The 19,700-nt window shown below is 43.6% G+C and overlaps 1 protein-coding gene across 3 annotated transcripts in view; it reads left to right on the plus strand.

Moving 5' to 3' along the window:
• LOC136855107 (sesquipedalian-1-like) overlaps positions 1 to 19,700 on the plus strand; it is an 84,688-nt gene that overhangs the window by 38,311 nt on the left and 26,677 nt on the right. For all 3 annotated transcript variants that reach the window (XM_067131939.1, XM_067131937.1, XM_067131938.1), the window contains one exon: positions 8,604 to 8,738. In XM_067131939.1, coding sequence (XP_066988040.1) covers positions 8,652 to 8,738 — 87 coding nt within the window. In that variant the 5' untranslated portion in view covers positions 8,604 to 8,651. The remainder of the gene's footprint in view (positions 1 to 8,603; positions 8,739 to 19,700) is intronic.

The following is a 19,700-nucleotide window of genomic DNA, read 5'->3' on the forward strand; positions in this document are numbered from 1 at the left end:
ATCCCCAAAATCCTCGTCACCACGACTCAATGCCCCCCTGCCTATCCACAACATTCTCCTCAATCGTTCTCTTACGTTATCACTTACATTTTCATCTACCTTTACTCTTTATTCAACTCCTCATACGTCCAATCATTATCCCATTCATCCTTTCAAATCACCTGTCATCACCTGCCGTTTCACTTTGCCTTTCATCATCCACATTCACACAACGTCATATTAATATTCCCCACTGCAATCTCCCTTTCACATATTCCTCGGACTCATCAAAACTTCTTCCTGACACTTTCGGCAATGACGTTATATACCCCTCGGATCTCCATGTTCAAAACCCCATCATATACACACACATTTGCCCTGACTAATTTATTTATGTCTATTCCCTCAACCACATACTCACACCTATCATTGTTGGCTATCCTGAGACTATCCGGCCATGCCACTTTCACAACTCACAACTTCTCCAATCTCATGTGGCACTTTTACCCTCTCTGTTGCTCATTACAGGCACTCTCTTCCACAATTTTTGCTCAACCCTACCATCCTTCCCCAAATACAAATCCCCAAGCACATCCCCTTTCATACGTAATTCAATTACATTCATACTAGGACGGACCACCATCCGCATTTTTTCAAAAACTCACATCCCAATAAAATATCATTTTATCATTCGTACTTTCAATCACACAAAAATCACTTTCATCCATCACTACACCCCCAATTTCTAACCATTCACACACTCTTCCAACCACTGCTACCCCTAAATTTCCAATCCCTCTTACTTCCCCTGACAGTTCCTAATCTCACACGTATTCCTCAATTTCTCACATCCATTCTTAAATATGACATTCATACTACACCCGGTATCTACTAAGGCAATCAATCTTACTCCCTTACAACACACTTGCACACTCATGCACTCTTACGTTCAGTCTTTCAAGCAAAACCTCCCTCATGCAACAACCCCTCACGTGCATGCATCACACGCACCGCTTGCATCCTGGAGGATCCACCCATTTGAACCCCCTTCACACTCAGTTTCCCGAATTTGCTGTCACAGTCACCCTCTTTCGTCTACATACACTTGATACATGCCCTTCCATTCCACATTCGACACACTTCGCTCTCGGTTCTGAACACATTCTCGCATAATGCCCATTCTTACCACAGTTACCACATATTACATTCACTCGGGTACCCCTACAACCATTAGCAACATGACCCACCTGTCCGCACCTGTAGCATTTAACCCCTATCTTTCGTACACTCCTTTACCAAATGTCCCGATTGCCCACACCAAACACGCTCCTAAAGCCCACCTACACTCATTCTTTGTATGTCCTTCCTTTCCACATCTAAAACACTTCGCTCGACTTCCACTCACCGACCTTCCCCTTTGTACACTACTATCCCTAACCCGTCCAACCCGTTGTTCCCTTACAAACCCATCATTCATCCTCACTGGCACCTCCACATTACTTGCTCTTACACTCCTATCTATTACACTATCGGCCATTCTCATTGGGCCCTCAACACTGCATCCCTAAAGCTTCCAAACTCTGGTACTCTCTCATCTACCCCAGCCCTTACACTTACACTTCTGCTCTCTTTTATAACCCTGTCAAGCTCATAATCTTCTACAATTTCCAAAATTTCTCCCAAGTCAACCTTTCATTGTCCATCTTTTCTTCTCCTTCCGCTTCAAGTTCACAAATTCTCTAACTCCATCTGGCACTGTCCCTAACAACTTCATGTACTAACTCCTTACATTCATCTATCCCATCATCCCCAAACTTCTTCCTTGCCAACGTCTCCAGCCTACAAGCATACAGTGACAAGGTTTCCCAGCTTTCATTCTTGCCTCATCAAATTCATTCTTCCTCTTATACTTAACACTCGCTTTCATACGCCTCGCTTGCTCAACTAATCTAGCTTTCACCTTGTCATACTCAACATCCCCCACACTCATAATAACCCTATACATATCAAGTAAAACCCAGTCAAATATTCTCCTAATTCTCGTGCCCACACTCTCTTACTTTCCCCATACTTATCCTGACAAAACCTTTCATACTCCCTAAAGAAATCATGCACATCCCTACTTCCATACTCATTATACTTTTCACACCGGGTACCTCCCTCACATACATAGCCTTTCTCACTTCTTTCTCACTTTCACTCTCACTTTTGCTACTTTCACTCTGTCCTTTCATACCCTCTTCCGAATACAAAGAGTCCACTTCTGCACTTACATTCATCTTACTCATTACACTCTTCTTCCCCCTCTTTTATCCACTTTTATCCACTCACCTCCATCCACCTCACTATCACTACTGCCTTCACCCTCTCCCTTCTTTCCTGCCTTCCCCACTTCCTTACCCTTCTTACCAGTTTCCTTTCCCTTTCCCTTCTTCCTTTTTCTTCCCCTGACTTATCCTTACTTTCCTCTGTTCCTTCCCTTGCTTTTCATTCCCCTTTTCCTTACCCTGCCTCTCATTCCCTCGTTTCTTACTTCCTATTCCCATATCACTTTCATCACTCACGCTTCCATTCACTTCTTCCTCCTTTTCTTTCTCTCTTGCCCCTTCACACGTTCCAGAGAACCTGCCTCCAACAGCCCCTTCTCCAAAAACACCCTTGAACATACCTTTCACCATTTCTTCCACACTTCTCATCATTCCTCCAACTTTTTATCCATCCTCTCTTCCATTCTCTCTTCCATTCTCTCTTCTGACTCTTTCATCTCCCCTTTCATTTCTTCTTTTGCACTTCTTAGCATTCCTCCATCTCCTCCAACTGACTCCTCAACTCCTCATTCTCACTCCTCAGCTTTCCATTCTCCTCCTCCAGCCTGCCCTGGAGTTCCCTAGCCACTTCCAGTTCCTCTCTCAATTTCTCTATCTCACTCATCCTGACCTTTTACTCTCAAACACCCACCACAGACAATCTTAACGGCTATTTTACAACAGCCCCACGTTGGGCGCCAAATATTATGTTTCTAACCCACAAACAAAACAACAAACAACACTCACCCTGATCTTCGGTTGCTGGAGATGGATAAAGGTCGCCAGTTATGAACAACCACAACCACAAACAACCACAAACACAACAAGGAAATACAAAAAGAAACAGAACACACACACAAATAAACAGCACACAACAAGAAAACCAACAACTCCCAGAAAAGCATTTCGACAAAACTGTCCCACACAGAACCACTGACCGGCACTAGCTCTGACTAAAGACTCCCAGAAAAACTGAAAAATCCTTCACATATTCCACAGACAGACAGACAGCGCCCCAAACAAACTAACGACCTCATCCCTCTTCCAACAACAAACTCAGTCACGACAATTACACTCTCTCTCTCTCTCTCTCTCTCTCTCTCACAAAACGTTGGGAAATGCTAAATAAAACAAATTTATTCATCCCTCTATAATTGTTATATACTCAATCATAATTTCACTATCAGATGCACATTTCCTTATTAAATAAAAATTTTTTAAATAGATTATAAGCAAAAATCATTGTTTTGCTCTATTTAATGCCATTTTCAATATAATGTTATGAATACATTAATTGTCTAATATATCTTTATAGGCATCAAAATTGCCCTTGCAATGGTTACATATTAAAAAATAATGATGGAATTGTTGTAAATTTCAACCTAGATTTAATATATATATATATATATATATATATATATATATATATATATATATATATATATATATATATATATATATATATATATATATATATATATATATATATATATATATATATAATATATATATGTATGTATGTGTGTGTGTGTTTATGTGTGCGCATAATGCATTTCAACTTAATATTTGGTAGCTGGATTTACAATTAAAGTATCCGGAAATGTCACCCAATGGGGAGCTACTGACTACTGCTCACCCCAGATCTCCTAGCTGGTGGACCTGGGGGCGCAAATTAAAATATTAGCCTAGGGCGCAGGAAACCCTAGAGCCGCCCCTGCCCTTGGCCTAGACACTTTGAAATTAAAGGTCTAGCAGACCTTATTGGACAGGAACCTGAGAGAGTTTTGTGTCCGGTTAGAGCTCTCAAGTACTACATTAAAGGACTCAAGACATTCGTGGTCCCTCGGATAATTTATGGTGTTCTGTGAGACAACCAATTAAGCCAATGTCGAAGAATGCACTGGCATTCTTCATTAGGGACGTCATTAAGGAGGCGCATTCTAGTTGTGACGACTCCAACTTCAAGTTGTTGAGAGTTAACGCTCACGAGGTGAGGGCCGTTGCTACCTCCATGGCGTTCCAGAAAAATATGGCACTCAGTGACATTCTCAGTGCCACATTTTGGCGAAGCAATTCGGTGTTTGCCTCACACTATTTGCGAGATGTTAAGGTAGCATACGAAAATTGCTTTTCGCTAGGACCATACATTGCTGCATCAACAACCTTGGGGGCAGGGAGTAGCTCTTATCCTATCCTTTAAATTTTGGTTAGGAAGTGTCTTTTAATTTTGTGTTTTTATGGTTGTTGGGTCGACTGATGGAGGCAGTCTTCCCAATCTTTTGCAATCTAACATGTTAGGTTTTGGTTAGGTGGTTGGTAATGCTCGTTTGTCCTCATTGTATGGTCTATGGTCTAGTCACATTGTGGTCACGCCCCCGTTGACAGATCATCTAGAACTCGCCAGCTATATAGGTCACTACCTCGCTGGGGACTCTAGTAAAGCAGAAGCAGACTAGGGTGACAGTAATCACGCAGTCAGCTATGCTAACAGGTAAGGAACCAAAGTATTTATTACCTACAAATTTGTTTTTCCCTAATTCTTGGCTGTCTCTACCCCCCTCCAACGGTGGTATTCAGCTATATATATATCTGGCAGGTAAGTCTCATGAACAAAATGGTATTTTAATGATAAAATAAAGTTTGTTCATACTTACCTGGCAGATATATATATTCTTATTGCCCACCCTCCTCCCCTCAGGAGACAGTGGCATTAGAAAATCTGAATAGAAAATGGGAATGGTTCCTGATACCCGCCTCCCAGCGGCGGGAATGGGTACTAACCACCTGACCGGCCGTGCTGCGAATTTTGAAATTCTGTCGGACTTCGGAGAATACAGCTATATATATATATCTGCCAGGTAAGTATGAACAAACTTTATTTTATCATTAAAATACCATTTTTTATAATAAAATAAATTTTGTAGGTACTTACCCTCTATCACTGAGATCCCTCCCTCCCCTCTTAAGAAATTAAGAGAAGAATGACAACCAAAACATTCATTGTCTTACCCCACCCTCTAAAGAGTCGGCAACTATTGGGAGCGTTCGTTAACGATTGTTTCAACTTTAACACTTGTCGAACCTCCACCAAGTAGCTGCAAATAAAGCAAATGATAGAGGGTAAGTACCTAAAAAATTGATTTCATCATAAATATCATTATTTTGTGCAACTTGGGTTTGAGCAAGAAAAGTGAACAGTGAAAGACGTGGAGGCTGTCCATGGGTGTTTAGCCATTTTATACCCTTGGTGTTAGTTTAACTGCATTAGTTGTTTTGCGTTGGTGCTGGTCTCCTTTGCAGCAAGAGACTTGGCACCAGCGGAGAAAGGGCAGATGTCCACTGGTTTCTTTGAAGGGGATTTCTGTACCTTTAGCTGCTGAATCTTTGGAGCTCCTTGCTTACGGAGTGCCATCTCTTTCTTCCCATTTTCTGCTTGTGAGGTTAGGTAATCAGCTTGAGCTTTCTGATAGTGCTGACCCAGGTGCAACAGTAGCATGTGTTTGAGTTTTGTCATCTTCTGCCAATGCTTTGTTAGTGGCTTCACTGAAGTACTGGCAGACATTTCCACCTGTGCAGAATACCTCTACTTTACTCCTCTGACAGTTTCCTGCCTCGACACATGTTCTACTGTAGCTGAAGAGAGTGAGATTCACGAGGAGATTCAGGTGGAGAAAAGTAAGCACTATGTTGTTCCTCCTATTCTGCCTCTTCTTTCTCTTGAGGAAAGAAGATGACGTGATCTTAGAAGCCATCTTACAAGAGGGTCAATCAGACCTTGAGTGAGTGACTCACTTTTTCAGGGGTTGGCGACAGCATGCTCTCACCAGTGGGATGGGTGTCTGCTGTAGGTAGAGTTGATGCCAGGTGTTTGCTCTTGGACTGGAGTCTCCCTGTTCTCTTATGAAACATTAAGTACCGTATTGTTCCAGATTCTTCTTTTTGGACAAGCAGACAGAAGGTTCACATGCTGTTTTATACTTCTGGGCATCGTGTTGATCTGTGCATGATCATGTAAACCATAGGGTTGTATCTGCTTCATCCAGAACTCCAAGAATGTGTGTACACGACCCCTGGACCATGTGTTTGCAACAGTGGGTTCATGATAACACCAAGTATCATGGCAAGGTGCCTTCCATGTCAGGAGGGCTTCCCATTAGACAAGGAACCCAGACTTCTTCCTCTAGGAAGGGCCAGAAGTCTTTTTGGCCCCCCCACCTCCAGCACGAGCTAAGAAAAGGGCTAAGGGGAAAGAGGAAAGGGACATCTAGGTGTGCGGACAGAGGACAAGCCTTGTCTGCACATTAACTTTCTTTTGTGGGGGAGGTTTTTTGAGCGTTGGTGAATTCTAGTGTTCAACCTGTTTACCACACAGGTTTGTAGGTAGCTCCTGGTGTTCTGGTCTTCCATTCCAGACCCCAGGCTGCCTAGGAAGACACCACCTACTAGCCCTGGGATGTCTGAATATCTTTGCCCCTTCTCTTTTCAGTCTGATTCACTGAGTGATCAACCTAGTGTTTGTCATGCTTGGTTTGAGATAACCATAGTAGCTCCTTGCTGATGTTATGTGGAAAAGTATTCTGATATGCCAGCCTTTCTGGTGGAGGCACCCAGAGTTTCCCTTTTGGCACACTTTACTCTGGTATTCACATGCTTTTGAAGTATCCTCAACAATTGTGTATCAGGGAGTAGACCATCTTCTCTGACTGGTGTCACTGATAGGGTCTTCTCTGGTTAGAGCTATTTTGCAGCAAGATGGCAGACTTTCTTGCCCACTCTTCTCAAGACAAGCTTTGCCCACCCCCATCAGTGAAACCTGTTGCTTGGCCCTGACCCGGGTCTTTTGACAGAAGAGCATGGACTTCTCTTCCTTGGGAGAGTTGTCTAAGCTCTGAAGTCTGACTTGTCTGGCTCTCATTCATGAGTTGTGGCAAACTCAGAAAGTCAGTTTCTGACAAAAGACTTGAGAATCTCTTGGTTTGCTCCTTTTGAGAAATTGTCAGCAGGGAGCTGGAAGAGATCCTTTGGTGCCCATTGTAAACCCTGTGGCACTATCTAATGAAAACTTGACCTCTCTGGGTCATGTCGGGGTCCCTTTGTAGTAGTAGCAGGCACAAGAAGGTGGTAACCAGAACATGCTTTCTTTCTGGTCTTATGAAGTGATCGAGTGGGCCTAAAGCTCAGCCTGTGAGAAGGACAGTTATCCATTCCTGACAAGAACTCACGAAGGCGGGAGTGTTGACATGTCTCTACCCATTTTGTGAACTTTTCAGTTAACAGGTAAGGAAGTAGATATCTGTCTGTTCCCTACTACCTTTACCTCATTTTACCTCAGGTATCATCCACAAGTCCTTGGATCTTTCTTCTTAGGACCTGTGGCAAAAGCCCGACAGGTTGTGTAGTCTCCAATCTCCTCTTGGAGAAAAAAATCATCTCATCCCCGAGGTACTCTATGGCACAAAGCTAGAGCTTGAATGGGTGAGCGATGGGCTTTCTCTCCCTCTTCTTCCTTTTTTTCTACCTCTGCAAGGTAGCAGTCAGGCAGGGTATATGCTGGGTGGGTCACAATGCTGGTAGATCTCACATTTGTGCATCCTGTGACTTATGATTGACCTAGATACTAGCTGCCCTTCCACTTATGGTACCCTATCTTTAGGGCAGGGCTGTTAATCAGCTCAGTGGTCTGGTTAAACTAAGGTATACTTAACTTTTTTTTAGGGCAGCAATTGGTTCTCTGAAGTTCCACAAGATTGAGCGTTTAAATACATCTCATTCTGCCTCATGGCCTTATCAATCTTACATCCCTTTGTCAGATTGTAAAGGAGCTTTTATCATAATCCCACATCAACCTCCTCACAGAGTCCCTGATGCCGAAGGGAAAAATTGGTTGATTACAATAGGTGAGGGGGCGAGTTCCCTCAGTCAGCCACTTACCACCAGTTAACTACCTTGTTACCAAATGTCAGTTACTGACTCCAACTCATGCTGAGGAATGCTCCTACATGAAAGGCTCTGGTTTGTATGCTTAGGTAACATGCAAATTACTTTAAAAAATTGTAATTTTTTTTTATGATGAAGTATTCACAACCCATCTTTACAAAGACACAAGTGCACTGGATGAATCTGCATATGTTGTAAGACTTCCTAAAGCATACTGCATAACATGAACTTGCACATGTCACTAGACATCTTTGTAAAGCTAAACTGCCAAAGATAGTTATGCTTATGTTGCAATACTTCTATGTATATCTGCATTGGTAAGAGTTACTCTTGTTTGTTGACTAAGTAGTCTTTAATGCACCCATGCTCTCTGTTTGGCAGGTTTGTACTATTGCTGCTAGAGACCTCTTGAATCTGTAGGGTTCCACGATGAAAATAAACGAAAAGAATCTGTGTGCTTACAGCATATCACAGACACAAATAGACAAAGAAGGTTATTTGCTCAAGAAGGGCGAGGTAAGTTCTGAATTGTAACATTGCCACTTTTTGTTGTCCAGACTAGAGAATGCTGTATGGGTAGTCCCTTTTGCACAGCTGTGTAGATTGTTGACCATTGGGCTCAGGTTGAGGAACTACATATTGTATTTGGTATATACAGTATTATTTTATTATTATAAGGAATCTTACCTCTCTATTATGATAGGCATAATTCCTGCATCAGGTAGGATGACAGTAGTGTGAAAACTAAAAAATTAATAAGATCTCATAGTTTTATATAAATGACTTACCCAGTAATTACATAGCTATTAGTTTTCCATGTACAGCAGCCTAAATTCAAATTTCTTGGATAGCACTTCGATTGTTCAGTGTAGGTGCACAGTACTGCACCCTAACGGTAATACTAGAAACAACTTAGCTAACCACCTCATTCTGTTTTCTGCTGTACTTGATTAAACATCAATTGCTTACAGCAGCTTATTCTTTTTTTCTGGTTATATCACCAGATTTCAGTAGTATTACACAACCACCGGAATGCGTATTTCATAACCTTCGAGCAGAGATCTTTCAGGATCTTACCTTGATTCATAGTCATCAAGCCGGCTACTTGCAATTCGCCAGTAACAGTTAGGTCTTAAAAGTAATTCTCAAATGTTACACCATTCCTTCGGGCCAAAACTTACATTTATGTTTTGCTTATTGGGCTTTGGCTACATGCAAGTTGCCGGTAAATAATTGACTTAAGAGTAATTCTTGAATGTTACGCCATTCCATTAAGCCCTCGGCCAATGGTGAGCGATTGCCTTAAAAGTAGTTTTTGGATGTTACTTCATTTCTTTAGGACAAACTTTTGATTTTAGGATTTGTGTACCGGCCATTGGCTATTTACTAGCCGCCAGTAAATAATTACCTTAAGTAATTCTTGAATGATACGCCATTCCTTTAGGCCAAACATTTGTGAATTGTTTTTTGTTTGTCAGGCCTTGGCACCTCGCAAGTCTCCGGTAAATTATTTTAAAGTAATTCTTAAACGTTACACCATTCCATTAGGCCAAAATGTTTGTAATTTGTTTTGTTTACCAGGTCTAGCCTACTCATCACCTTAGCAGAGAACTGAAAAGTTAAGGGGCTGGAACATAGTAAGGAGAGAATGATGTGTAATGTTTGGCTGCGGTGAGCCTTAGGAGGAAACGTTCTCAACAGCTGAGTATCGGATACCGTTTCTTGCTTTGGCACTACTTTGGAACATTGCAGAGAAGGTTCGAATGGCCCCAGCCTACAGAGGTGTTTTTCAGCGCTGACCACTTGCATCTACTAGTGGTGGGCGTAACCGTTTACTGGATTCGATCACTAATTAGAGAATAAAAATTCATTGTTCTACAGTATTAGAGTCGGATTTGCTTTGATGCTTTAATGCTCAAACTATGTTTTGATATAAATTTATCTTTTATTTGAGAAGAAACACGCACATTTGTCATCTTAAAATGCATACATGTCTAAACATATTAAATGCTAATGTTATTCATACATTTTACACATGTTTTTATGCCCAGATATCAGAAATTCCTGTAAAGATATAAAAAAGTAGTTAGTAAATAAGTTACCACTCGCTGCCTGCTTCCTCCCGCCACCACGCTCACAGGAGCGACCGCCACCTACCTCCACCCGCCTCCTGCCTTCATATGTCTCTTGCCTCCCAGGCCCAGCTCAGAGCATGCAGCACCTTGCACTAGCTCATTTCCACCTGGTGCCAATTCTCTCCTGCTACTAGCCCCTCCTGTATTATCCATTTGCTCCCATGCCTGGCTCCCTGGCTTCCCTCCCATGCCTTTGTCAGCCTTTTATTTCGATTATCACAAATTTAACCATTGTAACAGTGAAGTGTTGTGCAGTGGAGGAGGTGGCTACTCATCCCCTGATGTTCCTAGACGAAGGTCCCTGACCACCCTCCCTGCAGTGGGGAGAAGACATACTGGAGGTCCAAGGGAGGTGGGGGGTTTACATACAGGTAGTCGCCCCTCAGTCGTGCCTGTTGCCGGTCCCAGGTATTGACAGACAGCCACTGGAAAGGTGTCTTGACAGAGATGTCAGAAGAGATGGGATAAGGAGGTGTCCTTACTCTTGGAAACAACTGTCTTCTTTCTTAAAGCCCATGAGCTCCTCAAGTTGATGCTTAATCAGGGCTAAAGCAGTCTTCCTGAACCGATGAAGAAGGAAGAGGCGTTGAGCACCCAGACATTGGTGCCAAGCGGCCAGAAGTTGGCACCGAGCAGTCGGGTGCAGAAGTCTGAAGCAGCAAAGCAGGCGCAAAGTGAGCCAAATAGAGCACTTAGCAGAAGAAGATGGGTGCCTACTCGAAGCATCCTGGCCGTTCACAGATCTTCATCACCTCTTCCTCAGAACATAACCATTGTTGCAGAGTCCTCTGTTTTGGTTTTCAGCCTCAACTCTCAGAATTTTTTAGCTTTTTCCCGTCTGCCAAGAGAGTTTTTAGAATCCGCAAGTTTCTTTAGCTCAGAAACTTAGTGGATGTGCCTCTGGGGACTTCCTCGTCCACCATTGTTAGTCAAGATTACGCATCAAATGAGAGTCTTACTTTTTCATCCATTTTTGAGGTTTCCAGCACAGACAAGCACTGTAATGTGTTTTTGTTTCATCATGCAATTAAGGTTCCCCTCCCCCTCTTCTAGAGCGCTTGGCACCATTGTTGTTCGGCTTCCACCGCTGAGCGCCTAACACCCTCTCACAGGCTAATTTTTTCTTTTTTTTAGAGGATTGTGTTTAACCTACAGAGTTGGTCACAGACTGGTTTTGGACTAGGCCTTTTTTTGTTGTGCCTAGATTCTGGTGGATTATGGTCTTTGCAGCCCTTTTTTAAGTTTGCCAGGTATAAGTTCTGTTCCTTGCACAGCTCCACATTTGCTTCAGGCTGTACGAGGTACTGTCAGTCCACATGGGCCGCAGAGTCGACAGTGAGTCTGCACTTTGTCTGCATTTCGCACCATGATCCTATAACAACAAAAGAACTTCTTTGGTGGGCAAATCAATCAAGTATTCTGGCCACATGAATTTTTCAGGCCTCCAAAGGTCTGACAGTTGTATCGAAATAAGGAAGAGTGCCATTCCTTCCGAGTGGGCCTTGATCCCTTTTGGTCTCAGGATCTGTGGACCCTATGGGGCGAGACGACTTTGGGCCTGTCTGTCACCGTAAGGATCCTTCGCCCCTCCCTTGGATTCTCCGGTCTCAAACCCTCTGTTATGGGCAACAGTCGCCACATACAGACCGATCCTTCTTGGTTCTCCTCGCCTTACACATTCTTATGGTTCAGGGAATCCTAAATAAGTTTCAGGCTGATTGTCACGTTAGAATACTCCCAAATCTGCAACGGTTGTTGGCGGACCTTCTGGGTTCCTTCCCCAACTTTTTCTCCTCCGTTGGCCTTCAAGAGATCCGTCGCAAAGAATATGGCATGTAAACATCAGTCTTTTAGCTACATCTACCAGACTAAGGGGTCGATTTTCCGTAACTATTGCCTCAGACACTTCGTCTCCTCTTTTGAGACATCTGTGACCCAATGGCAGTCTACCTTTTTTTTTTGAGGCGGTCTAGGTTCTCTAGTACTCCTCCATTTAGGAGTATACAGTAGAGCTATGCTAAACTCAGGTTAAAGCACAGGGACCTAGATTTATTCCTAATCTCCTTCCCTCCTCAAGTCCTTTACCTATCCAAATAAGGAAGATATTGACTCAGATTGTTTGCCACCCTTGGGTATTTTAGCCAAGTTCAAGGTCCCATCAAAGACCTGGATCCGTTCCTTCTCCTTTTAGATTGGTATGGACTCCCTTGACTTCCATGAGCACCCGACATCTCACGATCTAACTCTCCTGGCGCCCAGCTCCTCTGGCGCCAACTTGTGCTCCGAGTGTCCGCCAGCTCCCAACCACTAGCTCGCCTGGCACCCAGCTCCTCTGGCTCCAACTCTTGCTACAAGCGCCCAGTAGTGCTCCCCGGCTCGGAAATAGTATAGAGAGCTCTCTGTCCAATCAGAGTTTTTCAGAAATTCCCTGAGCTGAACCGGGAATCGGAGGACCATCCATAACCTAGGGAGTTATGGCAAGAACCTGTCTCTCCCTCTGTCTAAACTTGTTATCCTCCATCTTATATGGACTTCATTTTTTAGACTTTTTTTATTTGGAATGCATTTTGCCTACTTTGAAGCAAAGCTAAGGACGTCAGAACAGCCTCTACCTCCTTAGTTTTCAGACACTACACTGTATGCTCTTTACGTCCATTTTTTTATTGACCGGAAGTGTAACCGATCTTTGCTTCTCACTATTTTTGTGGAAGTTTAAGTAGTGTCGAAATTTTCCGGTACCTCGAGACCAATTTTAGTGACTGGCATGGCATCGCGGAGGGAAGCACAGGATGTTCTCCTACTATCTCTTTACCTTTTCAGTAAGGTGCTGAGCTTGGAGAGCCAGGGGGCACAACGTACCTGGAGCACCCATCACTCTTAGTGGATGGGTTGTGGTTTTATTTCAGTGTAGGTATGAGTGTTATCTGGTTGTTTTTATTTTGTTGCTGCACCCAGGGCAAGGGCGGGCACCTATCGTGCTCTGCTAGCCATTGGAACACTTCCCTAGCTGCAAAGTTTGTACTAAGTAGGAGGCGACCCTTGGCTGTACCGCCATGCCACTACAAGTTAAGATGAGCACCAACCAGAGGCAGTATCCACCTGCAGTAGCTCTCTTAACTGATTGGAAACAACAAACATTGTTTTCAATGCTAGAACTTTTCTATTTCAAATTCATTACATGACTTAATGTTTTGGAGTAGACTATGTCCATGATCCCATCTCCTATCATTTTGGAAGCAGCCATGTAATTACATACTGGGTAAGTCGCCTATATAAAAATGACATTTTTATGTATGTAACTTACCCAGTAATTACATCGCTGTAGTTTCTACTCGTATGGTAGCTTGAATTTTGAAATTCGTGGTAACACTTCTTTTTGCTAGAGTAGAGTAGGTGACTAGACCCTGCCCACTTTCTTGGGGAAGAAGAGGGACAACTTACCAACTGGCCTCAGTTTGTTTCTGCCTTCCTAAGGCTACACAAATTCGGTTGTAGGAGCGCAGCTTGTTTTTAGATTTGCTTGTTATCTTCCCATTTTGGTGAAGTATTTTGCTTATGGTTGCCTTTGGCAAGCGTTATTATTTAAGATTATTAATTTATTTTACTATTCTGAGCTTAGATTTGACCTTTTCTAGACTTAGACTGAAAGAGTGAGACTTTGAGTAGAACGGCTTTTTCTTCAACAAGAATTACTGATCGTTAGATAATTGTGCTGTTCAGTTGTCCTCTAATGAGAATTACCGACTTGATTTTTCTCTGAGTATTTGTAACTTGATTGATTTTTGACGATGTCTGATTCTAGTTTGTCTAGTTTTCTTGCAGCAAAGGCTGCAATACCAGGTTAACAAAAGCTTCATATGACTCTCATTCTATTTGCACTTCTTGTAGAGGACAGGTTTGCAATATTAATCTCACTTGTGATGAATGCGTAGGGTGGGATGAAAAGACTTGGAAGACTTAGCCTTCTCACATTGCAAAACTAGAAAGAGGTAGGAAGCGTAAAGTGGCTTCTGGAGCCGAGAGTAAATCCTTGGTAAGTCGGTAAGTGTTGATATACCTGTTATTTCATCACCTGTATCCAAAGTGTCTCTTGTGTCCAGTCCTCATGTACCACCCTCTCCTGGCTCCTGCCTTCCGAACCCGATCGCATTGCAAAGCCTGAGACCAGGATTGATCAAAAGTTTGGTCTTATGGTTAACACAGTGTCCCAATTTGGGGAATCAGTGCGTTTTCTATTGGAAAAGATGAATGAAAAAAGTGTTAGTGAAGTGATAGTGGATGAGGTGGCTACCCGTCCCACCTACTCTCCTAGGCAAAGGTCACTGCTAAATTCCCCTAATCCTGGGAGGAGGTATACTGGAAGCCCAGGGGAGGTTGGTGGGGTCTGCCCATGGGTAGTCGCCCCCTCGGTCGGGCCTGTGACGTCCCAGGTGAAGACAGAGAGCTGTTGGAAAGGCGTCTCGGATGTTCATTGCCTATCCTCTAGTCCCGGAATGCCCAGTCCTGACAAGAGGCGCCAGTGGCGTTTCTCTAAGGAGTCTTGTCCCTTGAAGAGGCGCTCATTATATTTGGATCAGACGTCTCCGCTCCCCATCAAGAGACATAGAGAATTTTCCCTGAGTCCCAGATCATCTTGCAGTTTTTGGGACATTCTGGAATACTTCATCAGATCATCCCTCTGGCCGCCAGGTTTTGGCTCCCAAGTGCTCTCCTACGACTCACAGGCACTCTTCCTCATCTTTCAAGTGTCCACCCTCCAGGGAGCGCCAGTATTTTCTGCAGAGCGCCCAACAGTGCCCAAACCTCCAGTTACTCCCGGATGCTCAGTAGCGCCCAAACACCCTTCTTCCAAGCGCCCAGGTACCCATCTGGCACCAGACCCTGTCAGTTCAACTTTTTATTCCAAGAGCCCGGCTCAATTCCAGATCTCCGATCTTCTTGTGCACCTAAGACTGATTCTCTCATGGAGGAAGAACCAGATCCTTCTCTAGCGCCCATTCAAGGTCAGTTGAATAGTATTTTGGATCTCCTCAAGAAACTTCTTACATCAGTGAAGACTCCTCCGGACCCTTCAGCATCACAGATGTCCTTAGAAGAGGAGGATTTAGGCCAGCAGTCGACTCCCTCAGCCTACACTGACCTTATGAAATATTTACTGTTGTCTTTCCCGGATTTCTTTTCTCCAGCGATGCCTGCAGCTCCACAGTCAACGTTCTTGATGATTAATCCCATTGATTCCACCAATCTCCCGCAGTTGGTTCTATCTTCATCCTCAGGGAAAGGTTTGGACGATATTGATGTTTGGCTTTCGGAAAAGTGAGTTGAAGGGAAAGCCATCTTTCGTATTCTGCCTTCTCGTCTCTCTCGTTTGAGATACCATTCGTACACTACTAGAGAAGCTCCTTCCCTGGGAGTGACTGCCTCCTCCCAGGGGGACTTCTCAGGCCTTATAGACTCGGCACACAGGTCACCCTTCGCCTCGGCGAAAATTATGTTTTCCTGTACTGAATTGGACCATCTTCTTAAAAACATTTTTAAGGTTTTTGAGTTGCTAAGGTTCCTCGATTGGTCCATGGGATCCTTAGAAAAGAAGATTCAGGATTTCTCCCCCTTAAATGAAGATTGCGTTGGATTGGCTGCGTGTTATCTAATGTACGGACAAGGCCGTAAGAGATGGTTATGGGGATACTGAAGAAGAGGGAGCTCTGGTGTTCGTCCACCTCTAAGAGTGTTACAGTGTCGCAGAGATCAGCGCTTCTCTTTTCACCTTTCAACTGTCACCATCTTTTCCTGCAGTCTGTGGTCAATGAGATTACTTCTGAGTTACAGAAGAAATTAACACAGGACCTTTTGGCACAATCCACGAGATGCCTCAGGGTTTGGTCTTCCTTCAGTGCCAAATCAGCCTCACCTGTCCAGAGACAGCCCTTTTGAGGAGGTAAACAGCGATCAGTCTCTAGATCTCTGGCCACTGTTCGCTTCGCCTCCTGAGCAATTAAGAAGTCCTCTTCAAAACCTGCATCTCGGAAGTGAGGAGACAGTCCTTCATGTACCCATGGGTGCCAGACTCCTTCTCTTTTTGGAGAAATGGAGTGCACGAGGGGCAGAACCATGGATAGTAGAAGTCTTGAAGGAGAGGGATACTCAATCCCCTTCAAAGAGAGGCCACCATTAGTCAACACACCAGTCACATTAATGGCCTACTCAGCCGGTTTAGAGAAGTTTTCGGCCCTCTCAGAGGTTGCATTGCTTCTCAAAAAAGGAGCGATAGAAATAGTTGAGGATGTCAGTTTGATGGGCTTTTACTATTGGTTGTTTGTAGTCCCCAAGTCAAGAGGGGGATGGAGACCAGTCCTCGACGTAAGTGCACTGAACTTTTTCATCGAAAAGACAAGGTTCAAAATGGATATGGATTGCTCTGTTCTTTCATCCATTCGTCAGAGAGATTGGATGATCTCCCCAGACATGCAAGATGCATACTTTCACATACCCATTCACCCTTCATCGAGACAGTACCTGCAGTTTGTTTTCAAGAATGAAGCTTCCAGTTCTGAGCCCTGTGTTTCGGTCATTTGATGGCCCCACAAGTCTTCATCAGAGTTCTTGCCCCACTGGCCAAGTGTCTTCATCTAGTAGAAGTCAACATTCTTCATCTGGACAATTGGCTAATTCGTTCACCCACAAAAGATCAATGCATGGAGGACCTTTGGAGGACCCTTCTTTTAACTCAAGAACTAGGCTTACTGATAAACCTACCAAAATCCCAGCTGATTCCCTCTCAGAGGATTCTGTATTTGGGGATTCAGATAGACTCTCAGAGCTTTCAGGCTTTTCCATCCAACAGGAGAATAGAGTCCTGCCTGAAAATTGTCAACCACTTCCTTTCATTCCAGACCTGTTCAACCAAAGATTGGATGAGCCAGTTGGGCACTCTGTTGTCGATAGAACAGTTCATCAGGTTGGGGAGGTTACATGTGAGAGTCCTTCAGTTTTTTCTCAGAATCAACTGGGATTGAAAAATTTACCTGGACACGTACGTCTTTCCTGTAACGGAAGAAATTAAAGAGGATCTGCGGTGATGGCAGTCTGCAGACAGGTATGCAGAAGGGAAGTCTTTTCTCCCATTGAACCCAGACCTAGACTTCTTCTCCGACATGTCGGACATGGGTTGGGGAGCCAATCTAAGAGAAAGAAATTTCAGGTTCTTGGTCTCTAGAGGAGAGACTTCTTCACATCAACAACAAGGAACTTAAAGCAATTCATTTGGGACTGTTACACTTCAAGGAAGAAGTCAGTGACAAAGTTGTAACAGTACACTCAGACAAAACCACTGCCCTAGCATACATCAGTCGACAAGTAGGACTCACTCCTTCTCCCTGTTTGAGACAGCTAGGCCACTTCAGATTTGGACAGACCAGAACAGGATGAAACTGGAAGCTTTGGGGGACACCTTTCCTGGATCTTTTTGCAAGTTCCAAGAACCACCGTCTTCCTTTTTATTGCTCCCCATTTCCAGACCCTCATGCATGGGCAACAACTCCCTTCTGCAGGATTGGTCCAATCTAGATCTATACGCCTTCCCTCCTTTCAGTATGATGAGGGAGGTACTGAACAAGCTTCAAGTTCACTCGAATGTCAAAGTGACCTTGATAGCATCCTTCTGGCCACAGAAAAGTAGTTTGCAGACCTTCTGGCTCTTCTTGTGGACTTCCTGAAACTCCTTCCTATGATACCAGGGCTTCTCAGACAGCTGCACTTCAGGGAGTTCCATCAAAACTTGGCCATTCTGGCCCTGACAGGGTTTCATCTGTCTACAAACTCCTGTGAGCAAAGGTTTTTCAGGACCTGCAGCAGAAGCAATTGCCAATTGCAGATGCCAGTCCTCAAGCAAGGCATACCAGGCAGAATGGACCATTTTTAGACTTTGGTGCAGAAGAAATTAGACTCCATCTTCTAAGACATCTTTAAATCAGATAGCAGACTTCCTGCTTTATTGGAAATCTTCCAGGTGCCTATCCTCTTCAACAATAAGAGGTTATAGGTCTATGCTTAGTTCCGTCTTCTACCATAGAGACTTAAACATCACCTCAAACCAAGACATTTCTTACCTCATTAAGTCTTTTGACTCTTCCAGACCAAAGGGAGAATAAACAGTCTCTTGGAGTCTGGATGTAGTTCTCAATTGGATCACAGGCTCACTGTTTGAGCCCCTTCGCTCATCTTCTCTAAGAGATCTTACCAGGAAGACAATATTTCTTATGGTCTTAGCAACTGCAGAAAGGGTTAGCGAACTCCATGCAATAGACAAAAATGTTGGATTTTCCCAAGGTGACACGATGCTCTCTAACCCTGGGATTTATGGTGAAGAATGAAACCCCTTCTAAACCCTGGCCTCGGTCTTTCTCAGTAAAGAATCTAATGGATACTCTAGGTCCCGAAGAAGAGGAGAGAGCTCTTTTCCCCATAGAACCGAAAAAATTAAAGGACCAGCAAGGAACCTGTGGTGTTCCGTCAAGAATCTGACTAGACTGCTTTCAAAGAACGCTGTTTTGCTCTTTTTAACCGACCTCATCTTGGAAGCTCACTCCCAGGTTGGAGAAGATTCTTATATACTTTAAGCATCTTTCTGGCGATGCAAGTTGGTATTTGCCATACACTATTTACGTGATGCGAAAGCAACTTATGATAATTGCAGTACCCTGCAACCTCTATCAATTGTTGGAACAATGTTGGGGGAGGAAGTGTAGGGAGCTACCCTTCCATCCTCCGTCATCTTCATCTTGAACCGTAGCGTTGAGTTCCAGGGAAGTCTAGGGGGGCACTGTGTGTTTGAGTACCCACCAGTTTTTTAATGATTAGGTGATGGTCTCTTGTTTTAAATGGTGTAGATGACTAGAAGTTTTGGTTGGTTCTTTGATTATGGTATTACGCCCTGGGCAGGGGAAAATAATCGGACTTTGTCGGCCATCGGAAATATCCTTTGTTACAAAGCTCCTTCTCATACTTTCTCAGCCGTCGGAGCACTCCTTCGCTGGAAAGTACTGCATCAATAATGGCACTCCTCGCTGGCTTGCCCCCTCCATTACAGCTTGAGATGAGTGCCAGCCAGAGGCAGTATCTACCTGCAGTATCTCTCTCACCAGGTAAGGAACAACAAGCATTGTTTCAGAACTAGTATAATTCTTTTTTCAATGCATCAGTCTAACTTTGTATTGGAATAGATATGTCCTTGAACTCCCACCTCCTGTCAGTGTGGGATTCAGCAATGTAATTACTGGGTAAGTTACTTATATAAAAATGAAATTTTTTGATAAAATAAAGTTTTATATATACTTACCCAGTA

Source organism: Macrobrachium rosenbergii, chromosome 30 (assembly GCF_040412425.1).
Source record: "Macrobrachium rosenbergii isolate ZJJX-2024 chromosome 30, ASM4041242v1, whole genome shotgun sequence".
Taxonomy (NCBI): Eukaryota; Metazoa; Arthropoda; class Malacostraca; order Decapoda; family Palaemonidae; genus Macrobrachium; species Macrobrachium rosenbergii.